Source organism: Neofelis nebulosa, chromosome 6 (assembly GCF_028018385.1).
Source record: "Neofelis nebulosa isolate mNeoNeb1 chromosome 6, mNeoNeb1.pri, whole genome shotgun sequence".
Classification (NCBI taxonomy): Eukaryota; Metazoa; Chordata; class Mammalia; order Carnivora; family Felidae; genus Neofelis; species Neofelis nebulosa.
Window position 1 is genome coordinate 106,345,748 of NC_080787.1, and position 14,955 is coordinate 106,360,702.

The window sequence follows — 14,955 nt, forward strand, 5'->3', positions numbered from 1 at the left end:
ACTTTTGCCATTTCTGAGATTAATTAGGACCATACTGAAAAGAGACTTTAATTTTTTTAAACTTAAACTTAGGAAGGCTTTTGCTGAATTTCTAGTGCAATGGTTGTAGGCAAAGGAATTCTAGTGATTTAGAGCAGTGCAGCACAGAATCTGAATTTCTGAGGCCTGACAATATGTTCCCAGGAGACACTGATACTGCCAGTTTAAGGGTCATACTCTGAGAATCACTAGTATGTAAGTTAAGACCAAGTGAAGAAAGACACTGAACGAGCTAACAGGCAAGAAAGTGAAAATGTAAATTTTCAATTTTAAAAGCCACATAATTTAAACAGAAATAAACCACTGACGCTCTACCTATTTATAAGATTTCACCATCACAACTCTTACTGAAAGAGCACCACCTTGTGGTCAAATAAAGAAAACTCACATATTTGAAAAACATGGTTGCTAAAATAAACTCCATACCACAGATATGAAAAATAATCTTAATAAAATAATTTAGAACTAATGTTGAATGCCATGCTAAGATAAACTTCCTATATAATCCAGGCTGAATTAAAAACAGCTATTTAAATTTTTTAATAAATTTCAACATGCATATAGTTTGGTTCAAGAAAAACTAGTGTAGAAAAAGAAAAAAAAAAAAAAACTTCAGGAACTTTGTAGAAACAAGATTTGACCACTGGTTTTTACATTCATTAAAGACCACCAAATGGAAGAAGATAACAGAAATATAAAAGAAATAGTTGCATTTAATTTAACAAGCAGGCAGGATAAGCTATGGTATTCTTTCCCCAAAGGAAAAAGAGATTAAAATTAAACCTATTAAATCAAGACTAACCATAAAAAGAACAGTGTAAGAATCTAAAAAAGATTTTATTGTTTTCTTATTTTCTTCCACCAGTCTTTACAATCAAAGACAATGTTGACTACTATCAAGTAGGTTTTGAAGATTCAAATGAACATCAATCAAGAAGACTGCTTAGTGCTTCAGGGATGTTCAAAAACAATTATTCAATCAAAGAAAGTGACCGAGCCAAAGGAAGTCCTCTCAGAATTTTTGTATAGTCAACGAAAGTGAATTCTAGCATATGTTAGATAACATATAAAAAATGACTCTATTCTGCACACAAATTTCAAATTAATGACTCAAGAAGAGTATTAGTTTAGATATATAATTATTAGCTTCCTCAGTTTTCCTAATATTTATCTCGTAATTATTTATTCAGACCGAATTCAGTCTTACCCGCAAATCTCCTGTTCCGGGAAAGTATTCCCCATACTTATGGAATGATACAGTCATTACACGATCTGTGGTATAAAAAGCTTCTTCGACACCATCACCATGATGGATATCAATATCAATATATAAGACTCTTTGATGATACCTGAAAACAAAGCCGTATGTTTTCAAAGGGTTTTAAGATGGGGAAGAACCACATGGATTCAGAAAACCTATTTTTGAGCTCTTGCATTCCAGAATGTTTAATCCCTTTTCTTACTTTACTTCCAGCTTAAGAGACCATTCATACACCTGAAATTACAAGTTTGAGCCTTAGATCCTTAAATCTTCTCTTTAGCCCCAATCTAGGTAAGAAAATGTATTTACTCTCTGTGAAATCTGTCCTATTCTACAGGTTTTAAAAACATAGCACATGTTCCTATATATTAACAACTGAAGATTATACCATACTTAGAACTGTTACTTTAAAACATCTCTCTAGTACGTTTTCAGGGTTATACAACAGTGGTTAGCAATCTATGGTTCATAGTCCAAATTTGGCCAATGGGATCTTTTTTAAAGCTTTAATGTAAGAATAATTTTTACATTTTTAAATGGCTGAAAAATAAAATTAAAACAGGAACAGTTCAGGATATGTGACAATTAAGTGAAATTCAAATTTCAATGTCCATAAATAAAGTGTTACTGAAACATGGCCACGTTTATTTGTTTACATATTGTCTACGGCTTCTTTTGTGCTTCAACTGCAGAACAGAGCAGTTGTGACAGAAACCACATTCGGTACTCTCGTCACTTCACAGTGCTGATTGGAGCACTGCAAATTGCAGCGATACAGTTATAACTTGAATGCATTTTAAGAGCCATGTGTATCATCATGATGTGACATCTTATTACTAGCACGCACCCAGGTCAAAACAAGAGAAAAGGAAGGTGAACTTTGAATGTCATCCTTTTATGGCACTATAACGTGAGGATTGTTCTGTTATTGAGTTTAAGGGCAGCACGGTATTTATTACATGATGATACCACAGCTATGTTAAAAGAAAATAATGTAAACTGACCTTATCAAACTAAGCACTCTTAGGAATAGTCTCAACTCACAGGAAAGCACCATTCAGCAAAGTTATGAAATAAAAGTAGAATGTCTCATCATAGCAGAATCTCTTCACAAAAATAATAAAGCTGTGAGCAAAGCAAGTTTCTAAGTGGTTCATAAGTGGCTTATCAACTGTCGACTAATTAAATGATCACATCAGTTAAAGAAATATGTCTAGACAAATTAAGTTAAACTTGTTTAAGAATATAAGCATGTGGGGGGCGCCTGGGTGGCTCAGTCGGTTAAGTGTCCGACTTCGGCTCAGGTCATGATCTCGCAGTCAGTGAGTTCGAGCCCCGTGTCAGGCTCTGTGCTAACCGCTCAGAGCCTGGAGCCTGTTTCAGATTCTGTGTCTCCCTCTCTCTCTGACCCTTCCCCGTTCATGCTCTGTCTCTCTCTGTCTCAAAAATAAATAAATGTAAAAAAAAAAAAAAAAAAATTAAAAAAAAAAAAAGAATATAAGCATGTGGGCAAGAACTATTACTCAAGAGATGAAGACACAAGAACCAACATCAATAGTAAATTAAAAACCAAGGCAAATAATTTCAAATGGTTTTCCCTGGCTCTCAATGAGCTCACTGAAACATTTTAGTTGTTTATATGAGGAGTCAATTCCAAATTTTACATGACTGAAAAATCAGCTTCTATGAACCGTATGCATGGAATCAACTATAGACAACATTTTCAGTACTGAGAAAAAACTAATTCACTACAATCTCAAGTGGAATCTAAGACATGTTACAACCGATAATGGTTAAAAAAAAACAAAACTTTATAAATTTCCAAATTCTTAAGTACCTCCTCTATAGATACCGCTCTCAAACTGCCATCAAGGGTAACTTTAAAACTGTTCTAGTAATTTAGAGATAATTTTATCCATTAGTAGAGAACAAAGCCCCACTGCACGTAAAACTACACAAACTCATTCAAAAAACAAATTTCCTTTAACACAACGTTTCATATTTTTGCCTTCAAGAGTTAAAACTTACAAAATGTTAGAACATGAACTTCAGGGTCATGTCATTTCTCATTAGTTGAAACTATAACCCAAATCTAAATCACTACACTATTTCTAGTATTTTTTAAAAGGATATTTAATGGGAGTTTTAGATATACATAGGCATTTCTCATTCTCACTAATCCAAGGAATGGGAAAATGTCCTGCATTTCTACAATGGTTTATAAAAAATCCATAGAAGACTCACCATAACTACTTTTAACCTACTTGATATGTTTTTTAAAGCCATAGATTCATATTGTTTTAAACTTTTTACATAAGAAAAATAACACAAATTAACTTACTTTAGTAACTCAAGGATGGCAAGTACAATATCATTAACATAACAGAATCCTGATGCTTCTGATTTCTTAGCATGATGTAATCCTCCAGCCCAGTTAACAGCCATATCAGTTTGTTGTCGGTTTAACTTCACAGCTCCAGCTAAAAAACCAGACAGGGTAGACTTTGAAAGTGTTTAAAATAAAAAACAGTAGAACTAGACAAAAGCCCTATATAGAATATGCCATGTATAAAAGAACTTAAAATTACAAAAATATAAGGATCATTGTCTAGGGCACAAACAGCAATTTTTTCTTAGATAAATATATATATTTTTTAAGTTTATTTATTTTTGACAGAGACAAAGTGCAAGCATGAGCTGGGGAGGGGCAGAAAGAGAGAGGAAGACACAGAATCCGAAGCAGGCTCCAGGCTCCAAGGTGTCAGCACAGAGCCTGACGTGGGGCTCAAACTCACAAACTGTGAGATCATGACCTAGGCCAAAGTCAGACACTTAACCGACTGAGCCACCCAGGCGCCCCTCCTTAGATAAATATTATCCTATAGCTGTGATCTGATTAAATAAGGGTATATATGGAAATTGGTAACTAGCGAGGCAGAAGAGAGAAATCTCTAAGTGAAAATATAATAGCAGTAAGAAACTGAAAACTTCAAATCATTATGACCATAAAACATGGGGAATTCATTGACTGATTTTTAAAGAAAGAATTAACTACCTTTACTTATTTTTTTTTCAAAGTAAGCTCTACACCCAATGTGGGGCTTGAATTCATGATTCCTAGATCAAGAGTCACATGCTCTACCCAATGGGTCAGCCAGGTGCCCCAAACACAGGGGTTTTTAAAGACAACTGTACTCTATTATAAACATACAGACTACTTTTTTGTTATTAAAATCCACTACCATTAAAACTTTTGCTCTAAACAAATAACCCAAAAGATACATACTAAGTTTAAGTCATTTTTTTTAAGTTTGAGAGAGCGAGCACAAGCAGATGAGGGGGAAAAAGGATCCCAAGCAGGCTCTGTGATGCCAGCACAGAGCCTGACGCAAGGCTTCAACCCACAAACCGTGAGATCTTGACCTGAGCCAAAACCAAGAGTTGGACGCTTAACCAACTGAGCCACCCAGGTGCCCCTAAGCCAATTTTTAAATCTGAATCAGGACACTTACCAACTGAGCCACCAGTTGAGAGCTGACAAAACTCAAAGAGTCCATCAAACACTGGACAATCCTCTCCAACATTAACTGTGAAAGATGGATTTCAGTTACAAGCCCTTCTGTGAATTAATGAAACTTTTTCTTATAAAAACTTTATTTGATGCAATCATAAAACATCTTGGTAGAAAGCTAAAGTTTGTTACTTAAAAATATATCATTTATCCAAGGTAATTAAAGCATTATATGTGAAACACCACCATCAAATCTTACCAGGATTATTTGTAGAACATCTTTACTCTATTACCAAAAAATCAGTAGCAATCAAAATATAAAACGTATTTGATTTAATTAAAACACAGACTTAAATTTAGGCATTTCTCCTCAAATATTCAATAAATTAAGATTCTACAAAATTGAAGCAACTTTAATTCCTTTATAATTTACTCTCTCTACAATTCCTTACATGCACAGACTATCCATAACTTTGAACTATATTTTAGCGAGTACTAAAAAGATAAAGCAGCAGGTTGCCTACCCCATCTCAAAGGAGAAGAATTAACTAAGTTCATAACAGCCAGGGTGTAGAAGAAAGGAGTAAATAAAGCACGAGAAAACAACACCTACAGATACATGACACACTGCAATATATTTAGTTCCTTAGTACAGACAGGATAAAAGGGACATATATGTATATAACCCATTCTCAAGTCTCTCCCCACCTCTCAAATTACAACTTCTTCAAAAGTAAGGGTAATTATTTTACATAGCTTTGTATATATATCCTTAATCTAACACTACAATGAATAAATTTTAGTTTCTTACTGCTCAGATATAATCATAATCATAATATAATTCAGTACTATGTATTAATAAATCAATCCTGTTAATTCATCTGTCCCATCTACTCATGACTTTTAATCTTAAGCCTAAATCTCCATCAAAAAAAATGTATAAATAGTATGTTCTATTTACATTACAGCATTTTACTGAATAAATAATCGATAGTAGAAATGTATACAAAGTTCTATAAATGTATGAGATGTCTAACAACTACACTTAATTTAGCATTATTGAAATTGTTCATTAAAAAAAAATCATCACTAAAATTGATTAATAAAAACACTGATAAGAATGAACTCCAGTTAACAAGGTTTAAAAAACTCTGGCAATCATTCTAGGATGACACTTTGCATTACACTTTCAAGCCAACCGATCACTAATAAAATACTTTTTATCTATAAAATGCTTTATAGAAGAAAATCAAAAGTGTCACTAACAATGGGAAGGAACAGATTATATATTACAATCCAGATTAACTAAAGCACACAAAGAAAATGAGATATATATACTAGGCTAAGACCAATCAAAGTATAATTACTTTTTTTAAACAGCAAGGGAACAAAGTCTTCCCACTAATACCCATTCTCCCAAAGTTAACCAAAACAAAGAGTAGAGGAACACCAAATAGCTCTTTGGCAGTTTGGCAAATCAATAGGCTTCAAGTAGAGTTTGCTTTTGTTTTTTACAAAGTAGCTTTAATATTTTTACATTGACTTCTCAAACCAATAATTAAAATAATATTTAGATCAGGCAGAATACCTAGATTTGGATAACTCTAATTATAAGCTTCTAAAAATACTCATTTACACTTATCAATACTAGCATATATTTTTAGCACAGAAACGTACATCTCTGCATCTGCTTACTATACTCAGACATATTATCGGGTCTTATTGAACGTAGAAATTTGATGTACTCATCACTGTGGTATTTTGTCATTTCCTCAGCAGTGGCTTTATGGGGCCTCTGTGAAGAAAACCAAATGTCAGAATTGTGGAATTACAACTGGTTATATGAGAATTATCAAACACAAAATATACAATTTCCCCTAACCGTCCTCTAAAAGAAATTAGGCTGGCCAGAAGAAAATAAATTTCAAAGCTAATCCAAATTTATAAATGTGTGTTTTTAGGAAACCGTATCAATTCTGAAGCTAATTTCTACTCCTTTAAAAGCATTAGACAGGTCTGGCCCCAACTATAAATTAATCACTCCTTTTATTTTAGTAGAAATGGCTCAACACTTACCGAATCCATGTTCAGAAACACTTTCTTTCATTTTCCGTCACAAACCTTCTATCATAAACCTGCTCTGCATACAGTGAGAATGAGACTCAATCTCAATTTTAAGTCTTTGTTCAGAATCTCTCTTCCTTTCCTTTGCCTATCTTAATTATCCTTGTGCCCAAGAGCTCAATTTTATTTATGACACACTTCTCCCAGAAGCCCAGAAGGCTTCCAGATAGTCTTATCCAATCCTCTCCTCTAATGTTTATATTTCAAAGAAAATAACTCGTGTATATACATACATATATATATACACATATATACATACGTACATACATACATATACACGTATACACACACACACACACACACACACACATATATGTACACACATACATACACACACCCCCAACACTGTTAACTGCTTCAAGTCTTTCTTTTCTCCCCAGATAGACAAGAATTGTGTCTTACATTTGTTTATATATACTCCCATCAGTGCAAAAACATTTAAAGCAGTTGTATCTTAAATGTTATTTATATTCTGCACATCCACTAACACATTGTTCCATATGCCAATTTTCTAGAATTTTCTACATAATTCTTCCGTAATAGTCCCAGGTCAACTCTTCAGCAGCACAGCCAGGTCAACCACTACAGTAACAAAAATATTTAGTATGCTAAACTGAGTTGTTCTCCAGAATGTGAAAAGGTGGGATATGGGAAACTTTTTAAAAGTAGTGGAGGAGCAGGGAAAAGAGAGGCTACAGTTCCCACACTCCCAGTTTTCTCTGAAGAATAAAACAAAAAGGAGTTTCTGTTTTCTTCCAGACTTTTTCATCTGCTAAATGCCCTCCAAAGGGAGTAATAAAGTTTCAGGGCAGATTAAAAAATAAAATCACTGCTGAATATTTACCAAAAGGTATACTCACATATATTTCCATTTTTCTATATAAGCCATAATTTAGCAGCAAGTTGTGGGTCATGCGGATTCTATGAGGTTTCATGGGATGACCCTGTCCATAATAATAATTCCCAATATCACCTAAAATAGAAAAACAACATCAACTGAATAATACGAACAAGAGAATCTTCACAATCTAAATTTATGTAGGTTTATCAGTAGCAGGCATTTATCACCCAAATAAGATTTAAAACCTTAAATGATGATTTTGGATTTTTCAACTTTCAAATTATATTAGAAAACCAAGATACTATGTACACGTTTACATGTGATAACTCCATTAGTATATGTTATGCTTATTTATAGATTAAGGCAAGGAAGCTTTCTGATTTTCAGCTTACCAAAATGTCTTATTTAGGATTAGTCCAAATAAAATACTCTGTAATGACTTACAAAAGTGGTTTTTGTTACTTAAATTGATAATTACTTTTCATATTCACTGGCAAGTTCAGATGCCTAATGTAAATTCGCGGAGTTTCACTGTTATTATTTAAAGATTTTACAGCAATTACTTCCTGAATATTTACTGGCATTCCAGAAATCCTTTAGAGTTAGAATTATGTGGGTTAAAACATTCCACATACATCCTTATCACAGTTTATAAGAGAAATTTTTGGTAAATGAAATTTAGATCGTAAATAAAATTTTGCTCTGATGAGACACACATACTCATGACATTTTTTAAGGTAGAAAGGATATTCTGTCTCATTCTTAATGATTAAAAGTTGTAACTGCCAGCCTACCTTTCCATGACATCTTATATACCAACGTTTTAAAACTTATACATAAGGTCTATTTTAAAATGAGCAGGTAACACCAAAACCAGATTTTCATCTATCAAATTTCAATAAAATCAATACTTTTAGGTAAAGACCTAGTGGTTTTATAATAAAAATATTAAGGAAACCTCTAAAAATATACTATTTTTTTAATGTAACAAGCACTTTCTGCAACAGACTGTATTAAATTAGAAATTATTTTAGTATCAATTCTAGTCTTTAAATAAATAATTCCGAAATTTTGTTAGGACAGTCAAGCTGACTTTAATGGCTTGAAGTTAATCACTTCAACATGAGTTTATGTAAAAGCTAGGGATAAAGAATACCATTTCCCTCTCTATCTTCAGGATCAAAAAAATCTTCCAAAATCCTAATATACACATTTGGTTAAAAACTTTTTTTTAATGTTTATTATTTTTGATAGAGAGACACACACACAGAGCAAGCAGGGGAGGGGCAGAGAGAGAGAGAGAGAGAGAGAGAGAGAGAGAGAGACAGAATTGGAAGTAGGCTCCAGGTTCTGAGGACCTGAGCTGAAGACGGCCACTTAACTGACTGAGTCACCCAGGTGCCCCCACCTTTTTTGGTTTAATGTAAACTGAGAACTCAAAAACTTGCATTTCTCTCTTCCATGTATTTGATAATACTCCAGGACAAACATTCCTGTTTTATAATGGGCCTATTTTCATAACATACCTATTTCTAAATACTACTACTGTTTTATTTTGTTGGTATTGTAACACTAATTTACTTAACTCATTTTCAATACAAACTCTCTTCCGAAAACAACATATACACAGTCATTTAAAGGGAAAGCCACCTTTCTTAAACCAAGAGCCAACAACAAAGCTAAGACAATACAGACAAGTAGCTAAGGAAGACTATGGGGATATGTAACATTCCTCTGCATATATATATCACAATTCAGAGGCCATGTATGAAATAAACTACCTTTACAAGGATATACTATAAAGCTCAGTTCTACATGGTTGGCACCACACATACTTCCTTGAAAGCAACCTGGTCTCAAGAAATTGAGGTATGGAAAGCCCGCTAGAATCACAAAGCACCACGTACCCAAATTAATGCAAGGGAGGTTACTTCTAAGTTATCACTACCAAGAGACCATGAGAATAAGAATAAAGAAACTCGTCTTCAGAGAACTTCCAAACACTTGGTTAGATTTACTAAGATGAGATGTCTCTAACATCTATTATATTTTAAGACCAAATAACTCTAGTTATAGACATACTGAGAGTCCAATGGAAAGCCACTAATAATCTAATAATAGGAAAGATGCCAATAACCTACAGAAGGGTGACTACAGTAGCAATTTCTCAGCAAGCATGTTTGAAAAAAAAATGATGGCAGCAATGAACATTTATTGAGTGCTTACTAGGAGGTACAATTCTAAGCACTTCACATTATTATCTGTTAATCTTGTCAATTAACCCTATGATGTAGCTATTTATTATTACTATTGTTCCTATAGTGAAGTAATGTGAGATGCAGCTGAGTCCAGTAATATTGCCAAGCTAGAAGAGCTAGAGTCAAATGTGGGCAGAACAACGCAGACCATCTTTAAGCAGTAGCTAGTAGGAGAGCAATGACATTTACAGTCAGTAGAAATGGTAGGGGAAAGCCTGGCTAGGAAAGGATATAATATGGTAAAGGTTTAGGGTCTTCACTAATTTCAAGAAAATGAATATAAGAAACTACCTATCTAATCCATCGCTTTTTTACCAATATAGGGTCCTCCAATTTTGTATGAATATACGTAGCTTTCAACAAGTTTTCTCTGCTACAATTTAGGCGCCCCAGACCCATCAAAAATATGTGCCCCCTACCTAAATGACACATGTCCACAAGGGCAACCAAGCCAAAGATAAGTATTAACTGGTTTATCAAGAATTCCCCCAAAATGTAAGGGGTTAATAAAAGAACCATCTCCCAATTCTTTCTGGTTTAATCCCATATCTCAAAATTCTCTCAAGGCTGCTTTGTAGCCATCCACTTTTCAATAAACATAAAATGTCTTTTCTTAGTTTTAAGAACCTACAAATTCCACTCATCTAAGTGGTGAAGTAATGCAACTTGGACATTTTATTTTAACGTTTATTTATTTTTGGGACAGAGAGAGACAGACCATGAATGGGGGAGGGGCAGAGAGAGAGGGAGACACAGAATCGGAAGCAGGCTCCAGGCTCTGAGCCATCAGCCCAGAGCCCGACGCGGGGCTCGAACTCACAAACCGTGAGATCGTGACCTGAGCTGAAGTCGGATGCTTAACCAACCCAGACACCCAGGTGCCCCGCAATTTGGACATTTTAAATGTTATCTTGATTTTCATCAAAATACATAAAAATGCTTTACCAATGAAGCAAACATCAGAAAAATTAGCTCAAGGTGGTTCCCTGAATACAATAAATTTTAATCGTCAACATGAAGAAATCCTCACAAAGAATTCATTTTATCTGCAAAATTTTAGCAACTGTTCACTCTTCAAAAGAAGCTATCAGAACAAAATGGCTACTAAGATCTACACTCTCACCTAAACTACTTGAGACTAGATGTATTTAAGATTTTTTTTCAGGTTTTATAAATGTAGTTGTTACATCTGTTGTATATTATGTGATATCCTGGGATCTACACAGCAGCCTATAATCAAACATTAATACTTTTGCAGCAAAAAAATGTGTGAAGATTCACAATATGCAGAATAATGATTATAAATATTAATTTTTTCATCTTCCACATACTGCTTAGTCCACTATCTTTAACACACTGGCCACTGGCTTCCATAAACTGCTCTCTTGGACTTTACTCCTACCCCATAACCACTCCTCCACCAACCTTTAAGTATCAGGAGCTTCTCAAGTTCATTCATTCATTTAACAAAATCAAGAGACTACCATGTGCCAGGCACTTTTCTAGGTGCTTGGACAAGTCAGTGAACAAGAGGACTGCTCTAAAAATCTTCTTCTCTTAGGAATGAGTCACCTAATCTGTACCATCTAGATAGAAACTTAGGAATCATCCTTTATTCTGTATCACCATTAACCAGTTCCAGCTCCATTTCCAATCCACCAACAAGTTTTTTTTACTCTCAAAACCTCTCTTAAATGTGTCCATTTCTGTCAGCCACAACCATGATATTTTATGTGGACCAACATACATTCAATTCTTGCTTTCAGTCTTCAATTCATCACTCTTTACCATCCTTTTTCCACTTAAAGAGTTCTATTTAGGGGCGCCTGGGTGGCTCAGTCGGTTAAGCGTCCGACTTCGGCTCAGGTCATGATCTCACGGTCCATGGGTTCGAGCCCCGCGTCGGGCTCTGGGCTGACAGCTCAGAGCCTGGAGCCTGTTTCAGATTCTGTATCTCCTTCTCTCTGTGACCCTCCCCTGTTCATGCTCTGTCTCTCTCTGTCTCAAAAATAAAATAAACGTTAAAAAAAATAAAATAAAATAAATAAAGTTCTATTTAAAAACCTTCAGTGGTTTTCTATTCCCTGAACAAAGTTAAAATCTCTTAGTACATGTCTTGCGTGGTCTGGCCCTTTACTACCTTGCCTTGGCATCCCATGGTTCCCCTACATCTTCCCTTTTGTTTAGTGTGCCAAATCCTAACTTACTTGGCCTTTGTAGTTTGCAATGTACTACATAGGAAAACTTTTTTCCTTAATTTTTTTTTTTTTAATGTTTATTTTTTAAAGAGTGGGACAGAGCATGAACAGGGAAGGGCAGAGAGAGAGAGGGAGACACAGAATCTGAAGCAGGCTCCAGAGCTCAGCACAGAGCCCGACGGGGGGCTCAATACCACAAACCAAGAGATCATGACCTGAGCTGAAGTCAGATGCTTAAGCCACTAAGCCACCCATGTGTCCTCATAGGAAAACTCTTAAAACTGGCCCATTCTCTTCCTTCAGGCCTTCCTTGTCTGAACAGCCTGCAAAGGTCCACACTTAGGTATACAGCTTTTATTTCCTTCTTAGGACTTAAATAATCTTTTGTCTACCTGGCACACAAATATTAAACCCATTTGATATGTCTATGGGCTTTCATAAACAAGTATAAGCCAACTGCTATGGAAATAGAGAGGAACAGGACTTATTAACCAGTACAAATATCCTTATTAAACTTTTAAATCTGATCTCATTCATATTTCAATGCTATTATCATTCTCTAAGAGATTACCAATTCCAACTATCTCCTTAAATACTTATCAACCGAAGCATTTACAAGTTTTTGTTAAGAAAAATAATTACTAATACTTTGTTTTGTAAGAGGAAGCCCCCGGCCCACCCTTTTTTTTGTAGGAGCCTAAGGAGGTCCACTGTTGCGTCACCAAAGGAAAAAAGAAAAATCTTTTAGGTACCAGGTTTTGACCTCTTCTTGGACATTAAAACCAGTCAATGTGGTAAAGGATAAGGAGTGGACTGAGTCAAACAGGGATACGAATCTATGTTCAAATGTAATATAGACAAAATGCCACTCATTTTACCTGTCTATAACTCAGAATGGTTTTAAGAAGCAAAGAAAATGTTATATGAAAGCGCTCTATCCACAAAAATAAGGTACTGATCATTTATTCATCAATAATTTAAAAAACCTTTAACTTTTACTTACATGATGGAGGCATAGACATAAGCAAAACAGACAAGACTCTGTCCTCACAAAGCTTGTATTCAGTGAGGTGGACAAAATTCAGGTGATATAAACAGCATGAGTATAATAGGGAAAAAATCAGTAATGAGGATTAAGGTAATAGGGAAAAGTCTCATAAGGTGAAATTTTAAAGAAATGAGTAGTAAAGAATAGCTGGGGGAAGAGGACCCAAGTATAAGAAAAACTGTTTTATTTAAATATTACACAGTACTAGGTCTAAATAGTGATGTGCAATTAGGACTACTGGCATTTATGAACTGCTGTTGTAATTCATTCAGTACTCTGATTTGCTGATAACCTGTTTTAGAAAAAATAATTACCTATTTTACAGATAATATTTATACTACAGCAAAGAACCCATGCCGTTTTATTAAAGGCTATCTATCTAACAAAAGGCTTTGGCACCACTGTTACAAATAAAAGTCTAAACAAATCTGTGAATAGTTGGCTGCCAAACAGAATTCTTATGAGTATCCTGGGAGGTGCAATCTTGATAACTTTTATATTCTATCTTTGTATAGTGGCGCATGCTTTTCATTGAACCACTTGTCTCCAAAAATTCTGATGCACACTATCAAGAGGAAAAAACAGAGCACAGAGCACTATACAGACAATTATGTAAATGACATATATATACAACCCTATTATATCACATACATTGTAAAATAGGCACTAACTGTGATTGGCCTAAAGCTTGATTCAAAACAAAGCACATTTAACATTTCTAGATAAAGTGTTATAAATGCATTGTGGGGCACCTGGTTGGCTCAGTGGTTAGGTGTCTGACTCTTGATTTGGCCATGATCTGGCCCACATATGGCTCTGTAGAAGGGACCCTGCTTGGGATTCTCCCTCTCCCTCTCTCTCTGCCCCACCACTGCTTGCGTGGGCTCTCTCTCACAAGATAAATAAGTAAACTTAAAAAAATAAAATAAATGTGAGTATCACAGACAAGGCCGTTAACACAGCTTGGTTTGCTAATTACATTTAAGTACAGAAATCACATCATTTTAAAGTCAGAAGGGATCTCAGCAACCAGTTATGTCACTTTACATAGTATTGATAATCTTGTAGTACATACAAGAATACCAAGATTTAGAAGGGAGTTTTTGGAAACTTTGGAGGCATGGGTCAACAATTGCTGCAGTTTCCTCAAAGGTTTAAGGATACCTCATCCATCAATGCCTGAAGGTTCACCTGGAACCAGCGTTCCAGCCATCTAAAGGGTATAATACTGAACACTATAAAGCATACAGAGAAAAATACATGTCTTCAAGAAGTCTCTTTCATTTGCTAGATATTCTCTCTGTGTTGCAAAGAGTGTGCCTAATGGTCCCACTAAGCCTAAACATAGGATTCCTATGGTTTAGAATTCGCTTCACTCCTGTCTTCTACTCTCTTTACCAACACATTAAAAGCAGCTAATTTAGGCGAGCAGATTTTTCGTTTCAATCCAATCCATGTTGTATACCTCCAAGTCTCCCCATTCTTTGGTGCAGAAGCTACTTTACCTTTCTCTTTCCTCACAATTAGAAAAAGAAAAATTACCACTACCTTTATAAGCTGACAAAATAGGATTTGGGGGACAATGAAAATGTAAGCTTTTTGAATTAATTGTTCAAAGCTTAGTATATATGCTATCACGTACTAATAATTAGCATAATGATACCCAGCCAACTTA

At 34.8% G+C, this 14,955-nt stretch overlaps 1 protein-coding gene across 2 annotated transcripts in view; it reads right to left on the reverse strand.

Moving 5' to 3' along the window:
* Nucleotides 1-14,955, reverse strand: part of HDAC2 (histone deacetylase 2) — a 29,482-nt gene that overhangs the window by 11,945 nt on the left and 2,582 nt on the right. For both annotated transcript variants that reach the window (XM_058735021.1, XM_058735022.1), the window contains exons 2-6: nt 7,796-7,908; nt 6,489-6,606; nt 4,813-4,887; nt 3,642-3,780; nt 1,247-1,388 (exon numbers count right to left, since the gene is read on the reverse strand). In XM_058735021.1, the coding sequence (XP_058591004.1) occupies nt 1,247-1,388; nt 3,642-3,780; nt 4,813-4,887; nt 6,489-6,606; nt 7,796-7,908 (587 nt within the window). The remainder of the gene's footprint in view (nt 1-1,246; nt 1,389-3,641; nt 3,781-4,812; nt 4,888-6,488; nt 6,607-7,795; nt 7,909-14,955) is intronic.